General features: G+C 37.1%; 1 protein-coding gene across 4 annotated transcripts in view; it reads right to left on the reverse strand.

Moving 5' to 3' along the window:
• The window catches only part of CDH12 (cadherin 12), a 532,655-nt gene that overhangs the window by 42,284 nt on the left and 467,380 nt on the right, over positions 1–22,991 (reverse strand). For all 4 annotated transcript variants that reach the window (XM_032704956.1, XM_032704962.1, XM_032704979.1 and 1 more), the window contains one exon: positions 10,407–10,594. In XM_032704956.1, coding sequence (XP_032560847.1) covers positions 10,407–10,594 — 188 coding nt within the window. The remainder of the gene's footprint in view (positions 1–10,406; positions 10,595–22,991) is intronic.

Genomic DNA, 22,991 nt, shown 5'->3' on the forward strand with positions numbered 1-22,991 from the left:
CTGTAAAACATCTTAACAGTGAACTGCTATTCACACCATATGTTTGAGCTGCATGTACTTTGCAAAATGCAGACTTTGGCTCTGCCTTATGATACTGTAGGTGTAATCATGAGGTCTTGAAGATGACATGACAGCTTTTGTGTACTTATCTGAGTTTTTGATGGAAATGTACCCTGCAATCAGGTTGTTTTGATGTGGGTTTCTGTCAATGCATATCAATTTAGTGCCTTTAGTTTTAGAAAAGTAATCATCTCAAAACCCTTAATGCAGTCTTATTTACTCGAAAAGATGCAGAAAATTTATTTTCATTTAAAGGGTTTATTTAGCTGAATTGGCTTTCTTGTTGTTTTTAATGTTTCTGACAAAGCCTTTTCCTGATGTCTGGGTAACACTGGCACCTAGTGGTTTCTGCCTATAATTGTTAAGTTGGAAATTTTCTAACAGGAAAGAATATGCTTTCTGGAAAAGAGAGCACGTTCACGTGTATGAAAAAGAATATTTCAATGCCTGTTATTTTTTTGCCCAGTGTTTCCAGTCATTTGTCACAGCCAGGATAGATTGAAATTCTGCCATTTTCTGTCCTTGTCACAAAAGGACATAATTGGCCAGATGACTGACTAGCGTAAATTGAAGTATCTCCATTAAAATCAATTGAGTTACCTTGACTTGCATTAGCTGAACAGCTAGCATATTTATTTTAAATCCTTATGAAGAAATTCATCATTTCACTAGACTAGAAGTTCAGTCTTTTCTGAGTTGCAGACATAAAATTAGCCATATAAGTCTAAATGACATAAAAATAATCAGGCTTGAAAGCAATCCACTACCGCACAAAATCATCCTCCTACAGACAGAATTCCCAGAAAAGCCAACATGAGTTGCACCTTCATGTCTGGACTGACAGAAAGAAGAAGAAACTCAGACTGAGAAGAAACAGAAAAAAAATTAAGTCTGATAAAACTCTAAGCTATTGTCTTCTTGAGGGAGAACCCTAAGGATTCTTCGGAGGATTGCAGGATGCTGTTTTTAATATGCTGCCAGGTAGTTTCAGGAGAGGAATCTGCAGAATCTGTGGAACGGTTTTCAAGTCTTTTTTAGCATGATGCTCCAAAGGGCCACAGCAGACCTTGATGATCAGGACGGTATCTACATTCGATATTGTACTGATGGAATCCTGTTCAACCTAAGGCGTCTGAAGGCCCACACCAAGACCCTAAACCATCTTGTCCGGGAGCTGCTTTATGCTGATGACGCCACCCTTGTTGCCCACACAGAAGCAGCTCTGCAGCGTTTAACGTCCTGCTTTGCAGATGCTGCTGAGCTCTTTGGGCTGGAAGTCAGCTTAAAGAAGACAGAAGTTCTCCATCAACCTGCACCTCAGGAAGTCTTCCATCATCCCCATATCACCATTGGCGAATCAGAGCTCAAATCAGTCCAGCAGTTTAATTACCTAGGCAGCCTCATCTCTGATGGTAAGATTGACGGGGAGATAGACAACAGGTTGGCAAAGGCATACAGTGCTTTCGGAAAACTCCACAAAAGAGTATGGCGTAATAAACACTTGAAGAAAAGCACAAAGATCAGTGTTTACAGAGCCATAGTGCTGTCTACTCTCTTGTATGGTTCCGAATCATGGGTCATCTACCGCCACCACCTGCGTCTCCTAGAACGCTTCCATCAGCGCTGCCTCCGTACAATCTTAAACATCCACTGGTCAGATTATATGACCAATACATCTGTTCTTGAGCAAGCAGCAGTCACAAGTGTAGAGGCCATGCTGATGAGAACACAGCTGCGATGGGCAGGGCACGTCTCCAGGATGAAGGACCATCGTCTCCCTAAGATCTTGCTCTATGGTGAACTTACCACTGGCTGCCGCAAGAGAGGAGCCCCGAAGAAACGATTCAAGGACTCCCTGAAACAGCATCTCAGCCTTGGCCATATTGATCACCATAATTGGTCTACTCTGGCCTCAAATCGGGAGGCCTGGAGACACAGCATCTATAACGCTGCGGAAGCCTTTGAGAACACACGCAGGATCACTCTCGAGGAGAAAAGGCAACGCAGGAAGAACCGTGTCTTGCAGATTACACCATCTAAGGAGTCTTTCTGTTGTGCCTTTTGCAATCGGATATGTCTGTCACGTATTGGCCTCATAAGTCACCAACATGCCTGTAACAAATGTGGATAAAGCCTTCCCAAATCTTCGTTCGCGAAGCTCAGCCATGATGATGATGTCTTCACTACAAATAGACACGTTGCTCCATTATGTAAATTGTTGCTACACTGTGTTTTCAGTTTCTATACTAGTCATGCTCACCATTATACATTGCCAAAAAAATTTTCCCCAAACAAAAAACTCCCCTCAACTCTTCTCCAGATATTTATATAAATTGTTCACATATTTTCAAAAAATATAATAAGAGGATAAATCTGTTTTAGTTTAAAGAACTAATCTGGAGAGGAAAAAGTCCAAGTATGAGGAGTTAACCTAGAGATAAATGATAAACACAGGGAAAGCAAGAAATCTACGATCTCATGTAGGTAGTAATGCTATGTAATGCCTTGTATGTGTCTTTCATACCCCCAGAATTGCATTAAAACTGTTCAGATTGGCTCCTGTAATGCATCAGTATATTTGCAGAGAGATGTATTAATGGAAAGAGCCATAATTCATGCAGTCCTTGCAGGCTGTCTTTCAACAAATTACTCTTCAAGTCAGGAATACCAAACCATGGTGCATGGCTAGTGCCCAGTCATAACTTTTCATGATGTAAGGGGGACAGAAAGCAGTAAGATTTCAAGGAATTCTGTCTATTGATATGCTCAGACCAGCATATTTCACTGCACAGATACCCAGGAAGCAAATGAAGTGGTTACATTTCTTCTCTACTCACCAGCATTATGGGGCAACACTAAGGTATATTTCTGAAAAGACAGTGTGATCCCAAGAAATGATAATGTTTTCCCACTGTAACCTCAGAGCTACTCATCCTCTCTTTCTATCCTTCTATGAGTCTGATGATAAATATAATTAGAGGTTAACCAATATGTAGCCAATACAAAGCACAGATGGCAATCAAAATATGAAGAGACAGGCTGAAAATGATGAACCATCATCAGAAGAAGAAATCAGTGACAGATTCCTACAAAATAGCAGAATTTAGCCTTTAACCTAAGTGAGCCTAAACTGCAACTGAAATTTGTGGAGACATAAGAAATATTGCAAGTAGTAAACCTAGGACTTAATTTCAAAAAGAAAAAGATTTTGTACAACACTGAGTGTACCATTAGGAAATTTGCATATGATACCAAACTGGAGGGAAGTGTCAATCTACTGGAGAAGGGCTCTGCAGAAGGACCTGGACAAGCTGGAGAGATGGGTGGAATCCAATGGTATGATGTTTAACGAGACCAAGTGCCAAGTCCTGCACTGTGGTCACAACAACCCCAAACAGCGCTACAGGCTGGGCACAGAGTGGCTGGAGAGCAGCCAGGCAGAAAGGGACCTGGGCATTCTGACTGACAGGAAGTTGAACATGAGCCAGCAGTGTGCCCAGGTGGCCAAGAAGGCCAATGGCATCCTGGTCTGGATCAGGAACAGTGTGGCCAACAGGACTGGGGAAGTGATTCTTCCCCTGTACTCCGCAGTGGTGAGGCCACACCTTGAGTGCTGTGTCCAGTTCTGGGCCCCTCAGTTCAGGAAGGACACTGAGGTGCTGAAAAGTGTCCAAAGAAGGGCAATGAGACTGGTGAAGGGACTCGAGCACAAGTCCTATAAGGAGAGGCTGACGGAGCTGGGGTTGTTTAGCCTGGAAAAGAGGAGGTTCAGGGGAGACCTCATCACTCTCTACAACTCCCTGAAAGGAGGTTGTAGCCAGGTGGGCATCAGTCTCTTCTCCCAGGCAGCTATCAGTAAGACAAGAGGGCATGGTCTTAAGCTCTGCGTGGGGAGGTTTAGGTTGGATATTAGGAAGAAATTCTTTACAGAGAAAGTGATCAAACATTGGAATGGGCGGCCCAGGGAGGTGATGGAGTCACCATCCCTGGAGGTATGTAAGAAGAGCCTGGATGTGGCACTTAGTGCCATGGTCTAGTAGACAAGGTGGTGTTAGGTCAAAGGTTGGACTAGATGATCTCAGAGGTCTTTTCCAGCCTAGTTAATTCTTTGATTCTGTGATATCATGCAACAAAAGGATGTGGTTTTAACATCTTGTGTTTATGAGGAGCCCCTGCTGCAATTTCTTGATCAGTTCTGGTCTTCCCAAATTCGAACAGTTGAACCTTAGAGATAGCATTGACAGTCTCAAATTTTAACATTTGTCTGATATGTCCAGAGTCTTCCTGAAAATAGAAGAGCTGAATTTCTTCCTGGGTCTCAGGCAAAACTGTTCAGATTTTTGTTTTTAAAGATGTTAAAAAAGCAGTTTATTATATTTATTTTTTCAGTAGATACCACTAAAATCTGTCAAGGAAATGAGTGAAAATATTGTTCACACAATATTTTGGCTGCATTAAAGAAAACGAACAAACAAACAAAACCCCAGAAAAAACAAACATGTGCTTTGCTGTTACATAATAAATGTCTGAAAGGGCTCAGTACCATTTGCATTTAAAATGTGGAACTCTGGTAAGGGTAAAAACATAGGAGAATGATTGAATCTTACCAAAAACCCCAAACCTGTAAGGTTATTAAAATGTCTTTGAATTAATCAGATTTTAATGGAATGAATTCATAGATTGTTTTTATAAATTAACCTACTGAAATGTTTACTCCCTCTATGGAATAATTTTATATATAATATAACATAATATATATATAATATTGTATATTATTATATTATAATAATGTAATTACATGTAAAAAGGTAAGTTTGAATAAGGCTTTTATTTTGTAAAAGTTTTTTCCACAGTAAAGAGAATTCATGCTAATATTAAGGCAGTCTTATTAACAGTGAACTATTCAATAATTGGAAGAGTATTTCTAATTGATATTCTAAGTACCAGTGACAGAATAGACGTATTTGACTCCCCAAACTTGTTGTCATTTGTCTTTTCCTATGTTGCAGTTACAAGCTGTTCTTAAAATTGCCTAGTAAAGCACTATCAGCATATACACATCTGTGCACAGCAAAGGCATTCTACAAATCCACAAATCAAATAACACATAATGACAAATCACCTTACCTTGCAACTCTGGAAGTACCACAAATGGATTTATTTAGTATGACTAGGAGAGCATAAAATTAGCTCTGTGTTAGAAACAAACATTTTTAAATGTTACTGATTTCCACATTCAGGGCAGAAGTTATGAAATGCTGCCATATAGATGCATCTGTATCTGAAATTGTATATTAGATAGATAGATAGATAGATAGATAGATAGATGATAGATAGATAGATAGATGATAGATAGATAGATAGATAGATAGATAGATAGATAGATAGATAGATAGATAGAAAGAGACAGAGAGAGAATTAGAACTGAAAGAAAAAAAAAGAAAAAAAGGTGGGAAAGATATAATGAATTTTGATGACAAGTATGACAAGGGTGGGAAAAGAACTATCCCGTCAGTTTGTTCTGATTCACAAAGATCAAATCTGAAGTGAGTATTTCAAGATTTGATTGGAAGTGAGCAAAATACATGTGTGCTCTGTATCTGGAGAAGGGGAAGGGCTGACCAGTGTCAGGGGTTTTTTTGCTGCTTTCAAGCACCTCACCTTTTTCCAAAGGTGCCTTTCCCTGCTCTAGGAAAATACAAACCCAACAGCTCTATCTGCAGTCTATAGAGACTGAAGATCTCCTCTTCCGCGCTCCTCCTGACATTCTTCTTTGAGTGCCGTGCTCTTTGTGATTGTGTCTGCACACAGCTCACCATTTTCTGCCTGTACTGAAGGACTTACTATCGCCTGCTCTTCCTCCTCAAAATGCAAAACTACAATTCCCACTCACACAAACTTATGAGTTATGATTACAGGCAGACAGTGCCTATGAGCACAGCTGCGGAGGGAACTCCCTGTCTCTGGAGAAAGAAGAGGTGGTGAGGGATGAGCAATCTGTACAGTTTTGGTAGTAAAGCAAGTAGTAGCTCTAATGCAGTTCTCACTGAAGGACACCGGGAGTCTGCCTTATGCTCACTGTTGTGTTGTACAGGTACTATCAGACTGCTCTTACATTATAGCAATGCCTCAGTGCTACATACATGCACTGTCCCACGATCAAGACAACTCAGTTTAGCCAGCAGCCAATGCTGACTGCAATTAAAAGCTTCTTAAAAAGTTGCTCCTGAAGGTACAAGGAAGCACACACTCCAAATACTTCCCTGCAGCTACTGGTTCTGTTCATCTTCCCCACAGTTTCTGTGATTTATCATCACTAAAGCTACTCTTTCTCGTCATGCAGTGCTATGACATGCTGTGATTTCATGGCTACAGCTTTTTCACCTGTTCAGTTAGCAGTGATGCACAACGTACAAAAAAGTAAGATGCAGATGTTCCTGAGCTTCCATTGAGCCATGTGGAGAAGTTCGTGCAGTATAGCGGAGCAGTGTAGTACCAGGTGAAGTCTAAAAATATATATTTTTTTTTACTGTGTTTTAATGACACACTGTACAAACTAGTAAAGTGATGTCTTGAAGTAGAGCAAGTTCAGTGCTTGAACCCTACACAGTTTCTTGATTAGCTCATGCTGAGCTAATTCAAAAGCTTCTGTGCACGATAGGCCTATTGTATAAACTCATCCTTAGTTTTATAAATATAGTGCCAACTGTTCAGTGAAGCTTGGACCCTCCTATTTTCATTTACTGTTTTTGCCTGTGATTAAAAATTTCAAAATCTGGAGCTTGCCTAGGACTGAACGCAACTGAGGCCACTATGCTCTGTTATGAAGATGATGGAGATGATCTCTTCTCTCACCCTGATTCTGGTAACTTACATTCACTGTAATTTGCTGAAGCATTCAGATAAGTTGGCAGATATTACATAAATATCAAATGTAATAAGCATTGTATTAAACTGCACTACACAAGGTATGAAATTATAATTCTGTTCCTAATATAGTAATATTTCTTACTCTTAAACAGAACTGTATACAGCACTATCCTAAAGCCAAGCATTTACTCCTCTTTTTAGGGATGCTATTTTCCTGGGTTTTTTTTCATTTTTAGAGAGGAAACTATTACAGTACTAACCACACAGTGGAGCTAAATGGCATTTGGATCATTTATGTAGCAGAATATAAGAAAAGCTATTTCAGTCCTAATGTATGTAATTAACATAACAGTAGTAGTAGCGAAACTTATATTAGATCATACCATAAAAATAAATGAGCAACCAAAACAGATGATTTAAGATCTGCAACTTGTCCAGCTGTAGCTTTTTGTGCCCATTTAGCATCCTAGAAGCAGAGAATGGCCTTTTGCCTCTGCCAACACATTTAGCATGCTGAAAAGAACAGTTTAGCCTGTGCAATTTTTTTATCGTCAAATATATTTTCCACCAAAAATAAATGTAGTACAGAAAGGCTTCATTTTTCTCAATTTTGATATAGAAATCTCTCAATTTTTTTTCATAACAAAAAGCAAAAAAGTGTCTATGCAGTGACTGACATTTTCTGGCTGCAAGAAATGTTTCAGGGAAAATAAAATCAAACTTTATAAATGGTTTTGAAATGGCTCCGCACTGAATAACTGCAGTACTTACAACATCAGAATATGCTGCGACAGAATAAAGTGTAAACCAGTTTTTAAAGCATTTTTTATTAGTAGTTTTGACTGTTTATTATTGATAACTCATATTTGAATTAATATAATTAATAATTGAATGTGTTGGTCGGACTCATTCACCAGCTTTCATTTTATTTAAACGAGGACTTATATGAATACCTAACTTAAGTAATTACATAATCCCACAGGTCAATTCAGTGTTCTGAGCATTATGCAATGCAAAATTACTTCTCTGCAGGCAAATGAATAGTGCTGTTGCAGGCCTGTACAGTACGGGTAGCATGCATTTTAATAGTGGTCTACAGAATTGTGAATGTCCAGTACTTCTGAAAATTTGAAAACTGCAACCCATGAAAACACATTTACATTACCTAAAGTGAAGAGAATACAAAAAGACAACTGAATGAACAGTATCTTTAAGAATCCAGATTGCTCTTGTTTAGCCTGAAATCCAACAAGGAACTTAAGTGGACAATTCCAAAATATCGTAAACACTTGGATCATTTAAAGTTTAGTGAAAAGGATCTTTTCCCTGAGAAAAGTTTTGTAAAAGGCAATGTGTAGAGTCAGTATAAAGGCATTCCTTGCTGGAGGACCTGTGTGTTTTGTTTATCTTCCATACTCCTATATAGAACAAAGCTGGTATTTCCTGATCTTCACATTTTGTAACTGTCCCTAGGCTCACTATGATGATGACTAAGAAGGGATTACGATTACACTTTTTTCCCTCCTGTTCAGTGACAGAGATCTAATGATAGATTAGATTACGTTAGGCAACATCGACTCATGTTCTGCTGTTGTAAAAGTGCCCTACATTTTCAGATTATACCATATCTTGTTGCAGAAAAGACTAAACATCTGCAGCAAAATACAATGACTGTCTCTAAAGTATCTGGATATAGAACTGGTTTTGTCAATTTTATTTCTTTCAAGTTAGTGGTTCGGTTAGATACTTACTACGTAATTACCCATATAACAGTTTCAAAAGTGACCAAGCATTTTGCCTGTGACAGTCCTAAAATAATTGTATCAGGTAAATTCATATGTGAATGCTCTTTGTCAGTAAAAAATAATATATGTGTGTTGTTGGAACTGCATTGCCAATTTGAATGCTTTACCTATACTATCAAATACATATATACTTAACCATAAGTATGGAAAAATTCTATCTTGTATAAAAACAAGCAGCATATCTGAGGCTTAGGACTAATCCAGGGAGAACTAAATTCTATCAAAAATCTGCTCTTAATGATCAAATATTCGTTTTGCAATGGTTCCCACTCACTGCCATTTCCGACTGGCAGTGCATATGGAGGGGCATGCAGCTGCTCGGCCTGACAGTTCCAAATGGATCTATTTTTGAGTCACTTGCATAAAGGGAAAAAGGTGATCAGAATGTTTTTTTAAATGAAACGAAATCTAAAAATTCACATTAGGAGGAAACAGTGCACTCAAACTTTTAGTCTGAATAGAAGAGAGGGTATGAAGAGGGCAAAGTTTTTGTCTCTGACAAATTACTTCCTGTGGGTATAGTGGCTTTCATTTTATGTCATTAAAACCAGCAGCAGAGTAAGTGACTTGACATCATCTTGTCCTTTAATGTACCCATGGATAATTTACTATTTCCCAGGTCAAGAGGCTGAAGTCAGGACTTCCATTATTAGAATAAATATAATGCAAAAATAGATCCATGGTCAGAACCAGGGAAATTTAAGTACCCAAATTCTAAATTTTATTGGAACTAAAGCTTCAATTTTCCTAAAGCTTATATTAATACACATGTCCAAAACTCTTTCATTACCAGACCCTTGTGAAGTGCTCAACTCATAGTCGTGTTCATTTTACAAAATTTACACCTACAAGCATGAACTGTCTATAAAATATAACTATGCCTTTCAAAATGAGTTGGTGGTTCAGATTTCTTTCTACTGAACGAGCTGATCATTGGTGTATACGTATGCCTGGGCTCAGAAAACAACCACTGGTTAGAATGAGACACTCCTGGTTTGGTATCTCTCCTACTGAGTGTTTTAATCACTAAATTCTGAATGACACACATCTTTTCCATCTTTGAAATTCATAGATTCAGTAATCTTGAACTTATTCTAGTACATTAAAGCAACATCAACAGCTGAGATGCAGTGTGTTCCCCTGCATGAATATCTGATAACCAGTTATTTGGGACACAATTATGAGACTGGAAGCAGCACATAGCAATTTGCAACAATTTGTGACTCTTCTACCCTGAATAAAAATTGTGTTCACCACATTACTGTACAATGGACTCATTATTAAAATAACAAAGTCAAAATTCTCAAAATAAAATGCTTATAAGTCACAATGAAGTACATTATCTCAAGCATAAAATATAGCCCTTTCATTCCATGCTCTGCAACATTTTTCATACGATTTTAGGTGGAAAACTTCCCATAAAAGAGAAATTATACTTTCTAGACAGAGATAAGAATTACTTCTTTGACACAACATTATTTATGAAAAGTCACACCTATGTGAAATGAAAGACTAAACTCCAATGCCTTTTGACAATGATCACAATCACACATTCTAATACAGAGGTAAACTACTCTGTGTTACTGATGAGGTAAAGTTGTTTATACTTTAATTCTCTTACCTAGTTTCTCATTTGAGCCATAGGCACATCCACCCATTGGTACCACATACCTTTTTCAGTTTAATGACTCCTTCCTGGGTGTTCTCATCTGTTGTGATGTCAAACAAGTTTCCTCCATCTCCTGGAACTATGTTGTACTCTATTTCAGCATTTTTCCCAAAATCGGGGTCCACAGCTCTGATCCGTCCAATAGCAGAACCAACATGAGAGGACTCAGGTACTTTTAAATGGAAGATACCTGTGATAAAGTGGAAGACAGTCATTCTTGGGATTTCTTGATAATTAACACAGTATTTCTGATTAAAGTCATGGAACCTGGGCAAAATAAAAATAATTAAATAATCCAACTAAAATTAAGAGATCAAAACAAAAAAGGATTAGAAATATATATGTGTGTTTTACCCATTGATTTCCCCTAGTTTCTAGATTTTATCCAATGCAACTTTAAAGGCCTTAGCATATCTATATCTTCAGATATATATCTATATTTCTATCTTTAATTTTGCATGTGTGGATGACTCTATTTTGAATTAAACTGTAGACAGTACATGTTTGTAGGTATTTTCCTCCTTCTGATTTTTTTTTTTGGAGCAAATATATCTATGGATTTCATAGCAGTTGATAGGGAAAAAAATCAGTGGAAAAAGGGTTTCCACCCATTTCTTTAGAAGTCAGTATTATAAATATATGTTAAACTCCTTGTGGGGGAAGACTTAATGAATATTGTTTATACTAGAGCCACCAGAGGGTGCTCTTACTAAAATTTTATAGCTAAACATTAATTTTTAGCTTTGAATGCTGTTATTTTCAGATTATTTACTACTAGTGGTAATAAAAAATTTAAAACTCTCCCCCTCCCCTCCAAAATTACACACTTTTAAAATAAGCATTGTTGCTGATATGTGAGGAGAAAACGGTTTCATTCAGGAAAAAAGCTACATTTAAAAATGCTAGACATCAAAGAGGTAAAAGTCCAAAGCAGTTTGAGGTAGCCTTGACTTTAGCAACAGCAGTAGCAGTATGCCAGGTTTATAACATGGTGCCCTGACTTATTTCACTGCTCCCAAAGCGTCTGTCTTCCCTACTGAGCTGCACCTCTCACAGAAGTTGATTCTCTGCACAGCTGCCAGTGAACACCACCATGACCAGTATTTACAGTGGGCAGGCAGCTCACCTTTCTTCAGGCAGCATCCTTTGCTGCCAGCAACTGTTGGAGCTGATTTGGAGCCCAGGATGTTTGATTCACTTCATCCTGGCTCTCAACAAACCTAGTCCCCTCATTTGGTTTTCCTGGGTCAATGGTCCGCAGCTCTCACAGAGCAGCCCCTTCAGAGCAGCCTGATCAGTTCCTCTACACGTGAACACATAGGAGGAAATTTACACCTCTTTTTCAACAGCATAGCAGGGCACACAGCTGTGACTAGTGGGAGGCATATTAGGGGGATGTCTGAGAGATTTCTGTCCGGCAGTGGTTCAGTCACACATCACAAAATGAGGCTCTGAGAAGTTGTATATTATGTATCAGCAGGATAGATGACTCTCACATCCAGCCACTGAATTAAACAGTAGACGCTGTTCCCTGTTGTTATCTCCTTACAATGCACACTGTGTCAGCTTTTTCAGCTTTACAATATTTCCAGGCGAGGAAAAAAATGACATTTGCACTGCTGGATTAAGAGCAAACCTACTCTTTTGTGAGCTAGTAGTTTGTGCTGTGGTACCTGCATAATTGTCTGTTTGATTGCCTCTGAAAAAATCTCTTTTTTCTGCTTCCTCCCTTTGCCTATCAGTATGCAAAGTATACCAGAAGGCAAAATTTGCTTTGTTTGTTAGAGAGAATCCTTGTAAGTAAAGTTGGCTTGTGTCAGCATTCACGTTAGGACATTGCCACGTATAGCTTTGTATTACCCATTAACTGAGCTGCTAAAGATTGTGCAATTATCATTTCACTACTTTTTTTCCAAGGGAATATAATAAAGAAACCTCTTGTCCTTCTTTTGGTGAGGGAATGGACTAAAAGAAACTCTACTTCTTAAGGTTGTTTTAACAGCAGAAAAGGAGTACTGTGATGCAAAATAGTATCATGACAAGATAGTCTCAGTTACCTCTTAGTTGTACTTCAATAACTCTGAGTAAAGAATAAAATTTTAACATGGTATTCATGAGACAATCACAAATTCTCCTATTATTTACTGTCACTTACAAATACGTGTATTACTGGGTCTCTGCTCTACCAGTTATGCAGAAAAGGTAGAAGAAAAGAGACCCAAAAAGCCTTTGCCTACACTTGAGTCTTATATTTTTCTCAACATAGTTCTAGCCCTGATGATCATGTCTTTTACAGCCATTTATATTGGACGATGAAAATCATTCCTTACATTTGCTGTATACAGCCACAGTTTTAGTGAATGTGAAATGCAGGAACATATGATAATGGATTTTTCCATCTTTATCTAATTGATCTATTCTTAGCGATTTGAAAAGCCCTCAGATTCATTAAAACAAACATTTCTCTATAAAATATTGTAACTGGCTGTAAAGCGTGTGGGACTTAGATGAAATCAAGGAAAGACTACATTCTTCATTTCAGATTGTTTAGGCTTTTATCAGTTATTTTCAGTGGCATTTGGCATTTCATAATTTCCAGAAATTCAGCAGCAATAAAATGGGGTCATTAAGATTAATTTGAAACTCTGAAGTAGTCTTCAACTCTGCAACAGTCAGATTTCTGAAGATGTAGTATGTAATTACACTGCCATTGTCCTCCTGTAATATTCACAACATATGGAAGCTGTAAATGGAGCTATTGTGACAACGTACCTTCAGAATAAAATAAATGAAAACAAATAATGTATAGTGCTGCCAGCTCAGGGAAAAACTGCAAGAGAATATAATATATAGCATGAAAATCTCCTTCCCACTCTTCCCTTCCCCAAATAGTAGGATCATTGAATATGCTGAGTTGAAAGACACCCACTGGGATCATCAAGTGAAACTCCTGGCCCTGTGCAGGACTCACCAAAGGTCACACCGTGTGCCTGAGAGTGTTGTACAAACACTTACTGAATTCAGGCAGGCTTGGTCTCTGTACAGAGGACATTTGAAATGATCAATACACGTGGTACACGAAATCAGACAGAAAGACAGTTTTGCAGATTTTTATTTTTCTCTTTCCAGAAGGCATTACTTCTTGCTGTGGACATGCTGTGACAGTTTAGCATTATTCAGTTTTTATTGTCCATTTTGCCTGTATACACTACTACCTCAATTTCCTATAGAGGTATATTGAAACAGCCTGAGTAATAGCCTTTTACTCCCAAAGGTCCTGAAAACCTTGTTCTCTTCAGCTTCCAGGAATGATGGAACAAGCAGCTCAGACAAACTTATACAGCAGCAGGTTATGCTGCTCAAACAGTTCTGTCAAATTTTGTTGATTGTCTCATGTGACTTCTCTGCCAACAAAAATATTTCTTCTACTTGTATAAATCTCTTTTAAATGCATTTTCTAAGTTTGGTCCTTTTTTTTTGGTAAGAGATGAGTGATATGAAAGGTACCAAAGCAGCAAGCCCTTACTTTCCTCAAACTGCAGTACAAAACTGGACTCTGCAACTAGCTCTCCTTTTGCTAATTTTAGTCACGTATATTACATACTAGTCAGAATATTTTTACATATAGGAAAGCTGGTAGCAATGAGTATTCCCTGGTCAAGATCTTTTGTTTCATGTTGAGAAGCATCAAAGAGGATGATAAAAATAAATGAGCGATGATGCTGTTGAGGCTTTTAGGCTGAAATAACTGACAGGGCTAATTACTTAGCCCCAAAGGCATTCTGAAAACCAAGGTAGAGGTGAGCTAACAATTCATATACACTGCCTCTGAGTTTCTGAAACAAAGATGGTTTCAAAGCCCAGTGGGAAGAAATCAGAGCTGAGTAAGTGACAGGTAATCAGTCATATTGACTGAAATGCAGCACACATTTACAGTTCCTTTGACATGATTAGATTAGTTTTAGTTTTTAAGGCTCAAAAGCTGTTCTTGGGTTTGATTTTTACTTACAAAGAGAGTTGGGGGATTTTTTGTTTGTTTTCTACTTAGAAAGAGCTTTGGGTTTCTTTGTTTCTCCGTGGTTGCAGTTTACAGGTACACCATCATTTACAAAAAAGGTTTTCAATTCTGGTAAGAATAACAAATGAAAACCATCGTTACTTCTCATCAGCAAAACAATCATTAGGAAATAACCCAGGTTACCATCTAAGGGCTTCAGCTAACTGCATAATGGCGTTCAATCAAAGAGCTGTAAATGCTATTTGAACATTTTTTTTAATCTGTCACCATGTTGTACATTGCAGTTAACCATGATACCATGAATCTTAAAGGAAAAAAACATTGAAATAAAAGATTTTATCTCTCTTTCATCCAAATTCTTAATGTTTCCTCAGGAAAATCAAGCCAAACCAAAATGAACTGAAACAAACCAAAATGAACTGAAACAAACCAAAGCAAACCAACAGATTATGTATAATATAATATTTTTGCTAGTTTACATTATCAAGACATTCCAGTTTTTATCCTGACCTGGTTATAAGGGCACTGATTTCTGCCTGTTTATGAAGAAACATAAGACAACAGTTCATATTTACTTGCTGGTGTTTTAACAACAGTGTAATAGGTAAAGGATAGTGTAAATATAAGCAGTTACTCAAGATACTAAACTTGCTACATTAGCTACAGCTAATCAGCCTAATAATTACTGGTATCTGATGTGTATACTCCTAAAACTAGGGAGATATGATTTAGCACAGCATGTTCATGCCTCTTCTAGCTGAGGCTCTGGGTCCTGCAGGGGGTTGGGACCTTGTATAGGGAAGAGCAAGGCCAGGTTTGGTCACCATGTGCTCTGATGCAGGTCACGCATGACCTGGGACAGGCTTGTAAAACTTCGGTTATGGCAAGGCTCCTTCCAGCCTCTAACCCACTGCTCTGAGTTAGAGTTTATGGCCTCATTAGATATAACACAACCATGTTTAAAAAATCCTGGTTCTCTGCTCTGGATTCTAAAGACCACACCTGTAAAAAGGTACATCTCCCAAGACTGCAGAGATCATGGATGTCCAATGGTCCCCAGTTCTTTAAGGGAAAATGAGCAGAAGCAAAACCCTTTTTGAGTTTGATCCTGCCCTAGTGTAGGATAATCCACATGATGGAGCTTCCCCAGAGCTGGCTGTTGCCGAGCCAGGACTCTATCAGCCCCTGAGTTGAGCTAGCAGACCATGTTTTTGAGGCTATCCTCTTTCTTCTTTTTCTAAAGCGAAAAATAATGTCCATCATAATGGTATAATGGTATAATTTTGTATACTGAAAAATTTCATTTTAACAATTTGTTCTTTTTTTCTGCTGAGAAGCTGTTGTCACAAAGCTTTCTAAAAATAAACCTCCCCATTGCATGTCAGAGACTAGTTCCACAGAGACTAATATCCCACTTTTTGGAGCAAGGATTCAGGAAATGGGAAATATCAGTTCCTCAGCTCAAGATATTCAAGCCCACAGCTTCTGTCTCCAAAGTGTGCTAGTTGTTGCAAATACAACAAAGGAGATTCTGTTTAACAGCATAATGTAGAAATAATTATAGAAACAGTTGTTTGGAGCTATGGACCCTCAAATTTGTGTGTCCTAATACTGAGGCAAGAATAATACTTAACCTTTTTTGAAGATCTTAAATTTTCTTTTATGGTACCACAGTTTTACCAGTGGGGAAGAAATAATTTCTAGAAATTCCTTGAGTTCATAATTAAGGGTTTCTTCTAGATGATATGGAGTTGAATTCCTACTGGCTGAGGATAACAAATCAAGTTCCCGAGTAACTGCTTTAATCATGCTATTATTATTGTATAGGAGAGATCCCAACATTATCACTTGCTGTTTTTTGTGAAGTCTACCTTTGTCAATGCATTCATGTGTTAGATAGTGTGTTTCGTGTATTTCTGAGGGCGTATGTGGAAAACCAGTTCCACATGATCAGCTTCATTATATATCGTGACCAATAAATTCTGCTAATATCCAGTCTAGTGATTAAGAACTTATTACCAAATAAAAAACCTCCAAAGTACAGTGAGAGAAATAATTTTTTTTGGGTATAATCTAAAAACTTTAATAAATTGGGTTTTATGTAAGTTATATAGTGGTTATGAAGAATTAACAAGGTGTAGCATGCCTTACAGATAGAAAAAAATTTTCAGGAGAAAATGTCTTTCCTTTTTTTGAATTCCGGGCAGCATATAATTTGGATTTATCAGTTAGGTCTGTTGGTAATATTCTGGTGATCACACCATCACCATGAAGTAAATCAATAGACTTATTCCCTCTATCAAAGTTAAATTGCATGACATATGTGAAACATTAACATGATAAAAAGTATATTGTCAGGAAAGGGACACGGATTTTGTAATGCTCTGCTTCTGAGATCTTGTGGGAGCCTTTTAATATTTTCTTTATCACTCTGGCACAAAATATAATAACACACTTCTACTACAATAATTCATTCACCCTTAAGAATATGGTCAAACCATTTACTTTAGGATCTAAGCAAGGTGCTCTAAATCATCTGTATTGGAAGAATCATTTTTCTGTCCATCGACTAAGGAAATTAGGTTCCTATCTTTAGTCTTCCACGTCACACCTCAGTTGCAACCCTAAAATCACCTAAACAAAGCAGTCTCAACATCAGTATTATTCAAAAAACTCCTTTTGTAGCTCTGATTTTCACATACTTATTGGGTACATACAAATGCTTTTGCCTGAACTATGTATTACTTTTCTTCACCATGTTGGCACAGGCTGAGGCAGAAAATTATCACTTTTAAAGATACAACTATTAACTCATCCAGTACAAGTTCATAATTGTTTACTATAGTTTGTTTGAAGTTTTAGATTACTGTATGAGGTTTCCTTAAAAACTTGTAATTTAATCTGTGATATAAGAAAAATAGTGATACAATAGGATGGCAAGTGAATATTTTTCATTTGTAATCTCTTATACTTTACAGCAAGTATGATCAACTTATCACAAGTGATGTCTATGTCTTCCAATTTAAGTGTTTAAAGGTGAACTCTCTATAAATACTGCTTCTTTTGCAACGAAATGTAAAAGTAGTGAGTGCTTAATTCTAGATCTTTCTCTTGAGAGCATTGGTCATCACATTTACAAAATCAACAAATTTTCTGTGGAAGCCACTGAGAACAAAATAATTGTCATGAATTCCAGAAAAAACTTGAGACAGGTCTTCTAGAATATTTCTGTTATTTTCATTTTATTTTTATAGCTTTATTTATGCAAAAATTCAACTAAAAGTATGTTTTGTACTCAGAGAAGACAGTTTCAAACTGCTTGGTATCTTCAGCTTAGCTCCTATTTTAAAGTCATTAGAAACATTTGGATTGTTGCAAGCACTTGGGCATCTCATTTAATGCTTTTACAAGAAGTGGAGTGCTCCTGAAAATCTGAATACAAGTGTGGTTCTTTGGTATTTTTGAAAATTGTGAGCCTAAACTATTGTGATTATAATTAAATAATTACACATGGTCTGTTTCACTTTATGCTGCCCTGTAGCCTCTAAATTTTCAGAAAGCAAGCCCACCACAGCTAGAAGCAGAAAGAATATGTTGATTTCTTACTTGGATGGAAGGCTTCAGGGAAAAAGGCAGATGCTGCCAGAACTGATAGTGATGCAGCAAGTGACACTATTGTCAGAGTCACTTTGGAAACAATTCTCAAAGCATTGCAAGGCAACCCCATGCTGTGAAATCTGTAGCCCTAGCTGCTTTTCAATATCGGAGAGTAGGCGGAGATGCACGGGGCTTTCAAGACATCCCAAGGTTATTGTGGATAATTTCATGCATCTGATCTAAATACTCTCTGTGTTTTGAATGACTAATTTCTTCACCACTCCCCAGAGAAGACACATTATAGCGGAATGAATGATTCCTGTTAAAGGTTGTTGAATTTCTATAAACCATATTTGTTTACACCTTCTCTACAGAAGGTAGCAGATGTAAAATACAATTATTAATGATAATGATCTATTATGATGATAATGATGTGTTCAAAAATAATTTACCTATAAATCTTTACATTAATGATCAATTACCACTTAAAGATGATGATAGGAAGGAAATGAATTTGATAAGTATAGACTAACAACAGAATTTTATGACCAACAGATAACATTTAACTTCTAACCACTATTGTGCTCATTTGTATTTCTCGAACTATTGCTTAACAGTACAATCAGAGCATTGCATTTTACATAAATAGAAATTACCTATATTTTTCATTGGCTATGACATAGTATCAGGAAATAGCTATGTTTGGTTTTATGTGCTACTTTGCAGCTAAGGGTTCAATCTCTCTCAATTTAGAGGTTTAAACAAGTGTTTTGCTTCATTCAGTCTGTACTCCAAAAAGTCTTTAGGTAGCCTTTGCTAGTTATGCATTTTTTAGAGAGTTAAAAAGCAATACAAGTGTAGCAGATATAAAATTTACTAAACATTTAGTGTTTTGAGAATCTATGGTAATTGAATATTTCTCCCTCCAGTTTATTTCTCAGTTTTCTTCCAAATATTATGCTTTAGTTGGCAATTCTGTCATTGTTCAGTCTGAATAAAATGTTTCACTCTTCAAGATGCTTTATGATTAAGATCATGCAACAATGACAGCTACTAAAAAGAAAAGAACTTTCTAAGGAACTTTTACTAAGGCTACATCCACCTTTGGGGGCAAATTGGTTCTTACTAAAAGTGTGTGAAGAATTCTGATGTGGAAAGCAATAAGGAAAAAAATAAGAGAAAGTTGGCATAAGTGTAAATATAAATTTTTATAGATGTTAAATTTAATGTTAACCCCTTTATGTTACACACACACAAATAGTGACAGAAGCCTACTTAACTGTGGGGTGCTGTGACCCAAGGTGGGCTACATGGCCTGGATTGTAAAGCATAGGCTCAAATAAACTACAACTGTACAAAAAAATTCATGTTCCAGCTGTACTCTGTCCCAGAAGCTAGCCAGTATAGAATGGCCTATTTCCATGTTACTAAACTCTTTTACTCACCCTAAAATAGGTCAATTGCATTGAAAGTGACTGTAGAAAATAGTTCCTGATATGTATTAATTTCTCCAAATGCCCTGAATTTCTCTGAGAAAGCTTTATCCGGTGTTGGTGACTGTTCTAAGACTAACAGTATAGACAATTTAAATCTCCAGGAACTTTTTCTAACACTCCTATGTCCTTCTTTTGCTTTGAAAAGCGAAATATAATAAGCCATTGTATACTTTCTTTTGGTCTATGTAAAAATGTCTATAATTGCAATGATTAAGTGGTGGTACAGGAAAAAGAAAGGTACAGAGGCGTTTTTATGACTAGTTGTCACGTAGCTAACTCAGGTGGGTGGAATGGAAACAGCAGGCAAGGGTCACTGAGCTGTTTGACAGGCTAGTGGCCAAACCAAGAAAGACAGAGCTGAAAAGAGCTTATCTGGGATGGTGAAGAATCCTGGTTTCAGTAGAGTAAAATGTGAAGAAACTCAGAGCTGGAAGTGACCCAACAAAGCATAAATTCTTTTACTGGTGTTATTATTGGGGAGGAAAAAAAACACTCATGGAATAGAAGGAGGAGATGGCCACACTGTAGTTATAAGATGAAAATGAGAACAAGGATAAATTTGTGTCTCTTATAGGAGAGGGGACACAAAAGTCCATGTTGAATGTAAGGATAGACGTCGGAGGTGCTCCAAGAGAGTCCTACGAGCGGTGGAAGAGATTTAATGAGGAGAGATCAGAGAGAGAGGAAGAAAACATGTCAGAGTGCACCTACACCATCATTCACAAGACATGATCATCATGACCACGAGAGTGTTTGTTTCCAGCGCTTTACTTAGTTGCACAATTGTTCTCTTGTTGGTATAATATGTTTTATTATGAGATTGTATGATTCCTTTCTCTGTACCCTTGTTACCTTGTTTCCTATTGGTTCTATGTACACCCTTTCCCTATTCATACAATCCTGTTGCAACACTACCCCCTAGAGATAGTTTCTCATTTGTTCATGTTTGAATAAGTTCTGCCCCTTGTTACCCTGATTGGCCACTCCTTGAATATTCCTCCCAGTCTCCACCCTTTGTTCCAGAAGGGTCCCTACTCTCCCTTTATAAGACAGCATCCATGTTCAATAAATGGCCATTTCATGTCACACTGTGGCTTGCATGCAGAGTGGTCCTTCTGGGTCTTGCTTAAGGGGGGTTACAGGTCTCCCCCTGTCAGATAGACAGGGTAAGGAGAAAAGAGAGACCAGAGGAAGATGACAAATGCAAATAGTAGAGTGATGTGAGACTTGGAAGGAACCTGGAATGACGAGGAGTTACTCTTTTTCCTCCTCTGATTCCTGTAAGAGTACTGTGCAAATACTGGTCAGCTAATATTTATTATTGTACTTATTTGACTACAGTTTTGCTGATTTTAAAGATGTAGTTAAGTGAGTCACAGGCATTAAAATCCAAAATTATAATGACGTCTGCATGGCTGCTGTTTTCATTATTGGCTTGTAATTGTATGAGCCTATTTCTGTAATCTTTGCATTTGTGTTTTCTATCACTCTTTGAAAGGGCTGGTTAAAGTGTACGTTCAACTCAAAAATGTAGTTTTAGTCAGCTCAAAACTCACAAGTAAATGAAAATCAGACTTGCTTAAGATTTTGTGACATTAAACAACGTAAGCTTTGTTAACAAAACCAAACTGATGCTTTTTTCCCTTTATGTTTTATGAAATAGTCGTTAGAAAACTAGCAAAGATGAAAAAAAACAAGGATTTGACCTTCCCTCCCCTTTTGATTCAAAGCAACCTCTGGTTCAGTCACCCAACTAATCACTGCCTGAAGCTAGTCTGCAATAAATCTGTCCACCTGTCCTGCACAAGTATCTCCCAATTGGTATAAAATAAGTAATTAGTTGCTGGAACTGAATTAGGGTATCTTGTCTGCCAGGCAAATTCTTTAATCAATGAAAGATGGACTCATTGTCATTCTGAGAGCCAATGAAGATGCAAGTGCTGTATACAAAATACAACAACTTTTAACAGGAATTCCAAGAGAAGCCATCCTTCCATATCTAAATTACAGGGGGTATAAAACTTTTCAGAAACTTTTCAGGCTTGTTAAAATGCTTAATTAGGCAGATCAGAGCTTTGAACCTTAATCCTGAGTAAATTTTCTAGCAAATTGTCCAAGTAAAGGGGGAATAAATCTTCATTGCTTCTTTTTAAATCAAAACTTATGCTTTCCTTATTTAAATTTTTTAGATTAGTGAACAGAATAATTTCCTAATCACAAAATACTTTTCTGTAGATGTTTAATATATTACTGGGTGTGATCTGTGTTACGTACTTCTGAAATCTTTAAAAGTAGATACCATTATCTGAGGAACTTGTCTCTCATCGTCCACTCATCCAAAGCAATGGTTTAAAAGATTTTCTTTTCTATCTCATGTGGACCGGAAGACTTCTTACTTGCACTGTGCTTCTGAACCCAATTTTGCAAAAAAATCTGAGCTAGACTTGTTCAAAGCCACTTGAATGGAATCAGTCACATTTAGTTTACTGAGTTAACAAAACTGACCAGCCTTGATGTAGTGAAACCTATGATAAATAATGTGTGTGCAATTTCTGTAATGTACTAAGCTTCCAGAAACATATAAACAAATAACTATGATAAGATTTTTCAATATATAAATGTATATACATGAGTACATATAGGCAGGCTGTTTGAAGTTCAGCACTTGGTTGTTCTTTCTTTTAAAATATTTCTACAGATTGTACAACCTGAAAGTAAATCTACTAAAATAACCAATAATCACTTAAAATAGATGCAAAAGGGTAATATTGTTCAAAGCCTATTCATAATATATAATAGCTCTATACAATAGATCATCCAGATAACAGGTCATTCAAGTGCCACGCAAAGGCTGTATAACTAAGAGACTAAAGGACGAGCTCTCATTTATAAAGATCTTTTATACTTGCACTGAAATTCCTGACACTGTATCAATGAAAGATTTTTTTCTGGTTTCTGAATTGTCTATTTTGTGGACTTTTCTCTTTAAGATTGTTTTTTCCTCTGCTGTCTCCAGTGGAGGATTTAATGTATTCTGTGGAATGCCTTGTACTGGCCACTCATGAAATATAAATCCAATTAGCTGTGAACTACCGCAGTATGGACAGACAATGGATGTACAAGGTCGTAGGAATGATCCTTCAACCTTGCTTTATTTAAAGTGCCATTATTGGAAAGATGAATCTTTGTGTTTCTGTTTCCAAACACGTTAGCATTTCTGGAAATTTGTCATGCTTTTTATGCAAACAATCTTGATGGATTTCACTGGGATGCTTCTGGAAAGACCAATGACAGCAAAAAAAATGGCCCTTGTGATGTCAAGGCATCAGAAAGATTTTTTTTTTTTTTAGCCAAGACATGCACAAGTAGACAAAATTCAATATTGGGTTCAAACATTAATTAATTTTTCTTCTATTGAAAACAGCTTCTAATCATTCTCTCACAAAATGGACTTCTGTGAGCTGGAAGTGATGTGA

Source organism: Chiroxiphia lanceolata, chromosome 1 (assembly GCF_009829145.1).
Source record: "Chiroxiphia lanceolata isolate bChiLan1 chromosome 1, bChiLan1.pri, whole genome shotgun sequence".
Classification (NCBI taxonomy): Eukaryota; Metazoa; Chordata; class Aves; order Passeriformes; family Pipridae; genus Chiroxiphia; species Chiroxiphia lanceolata.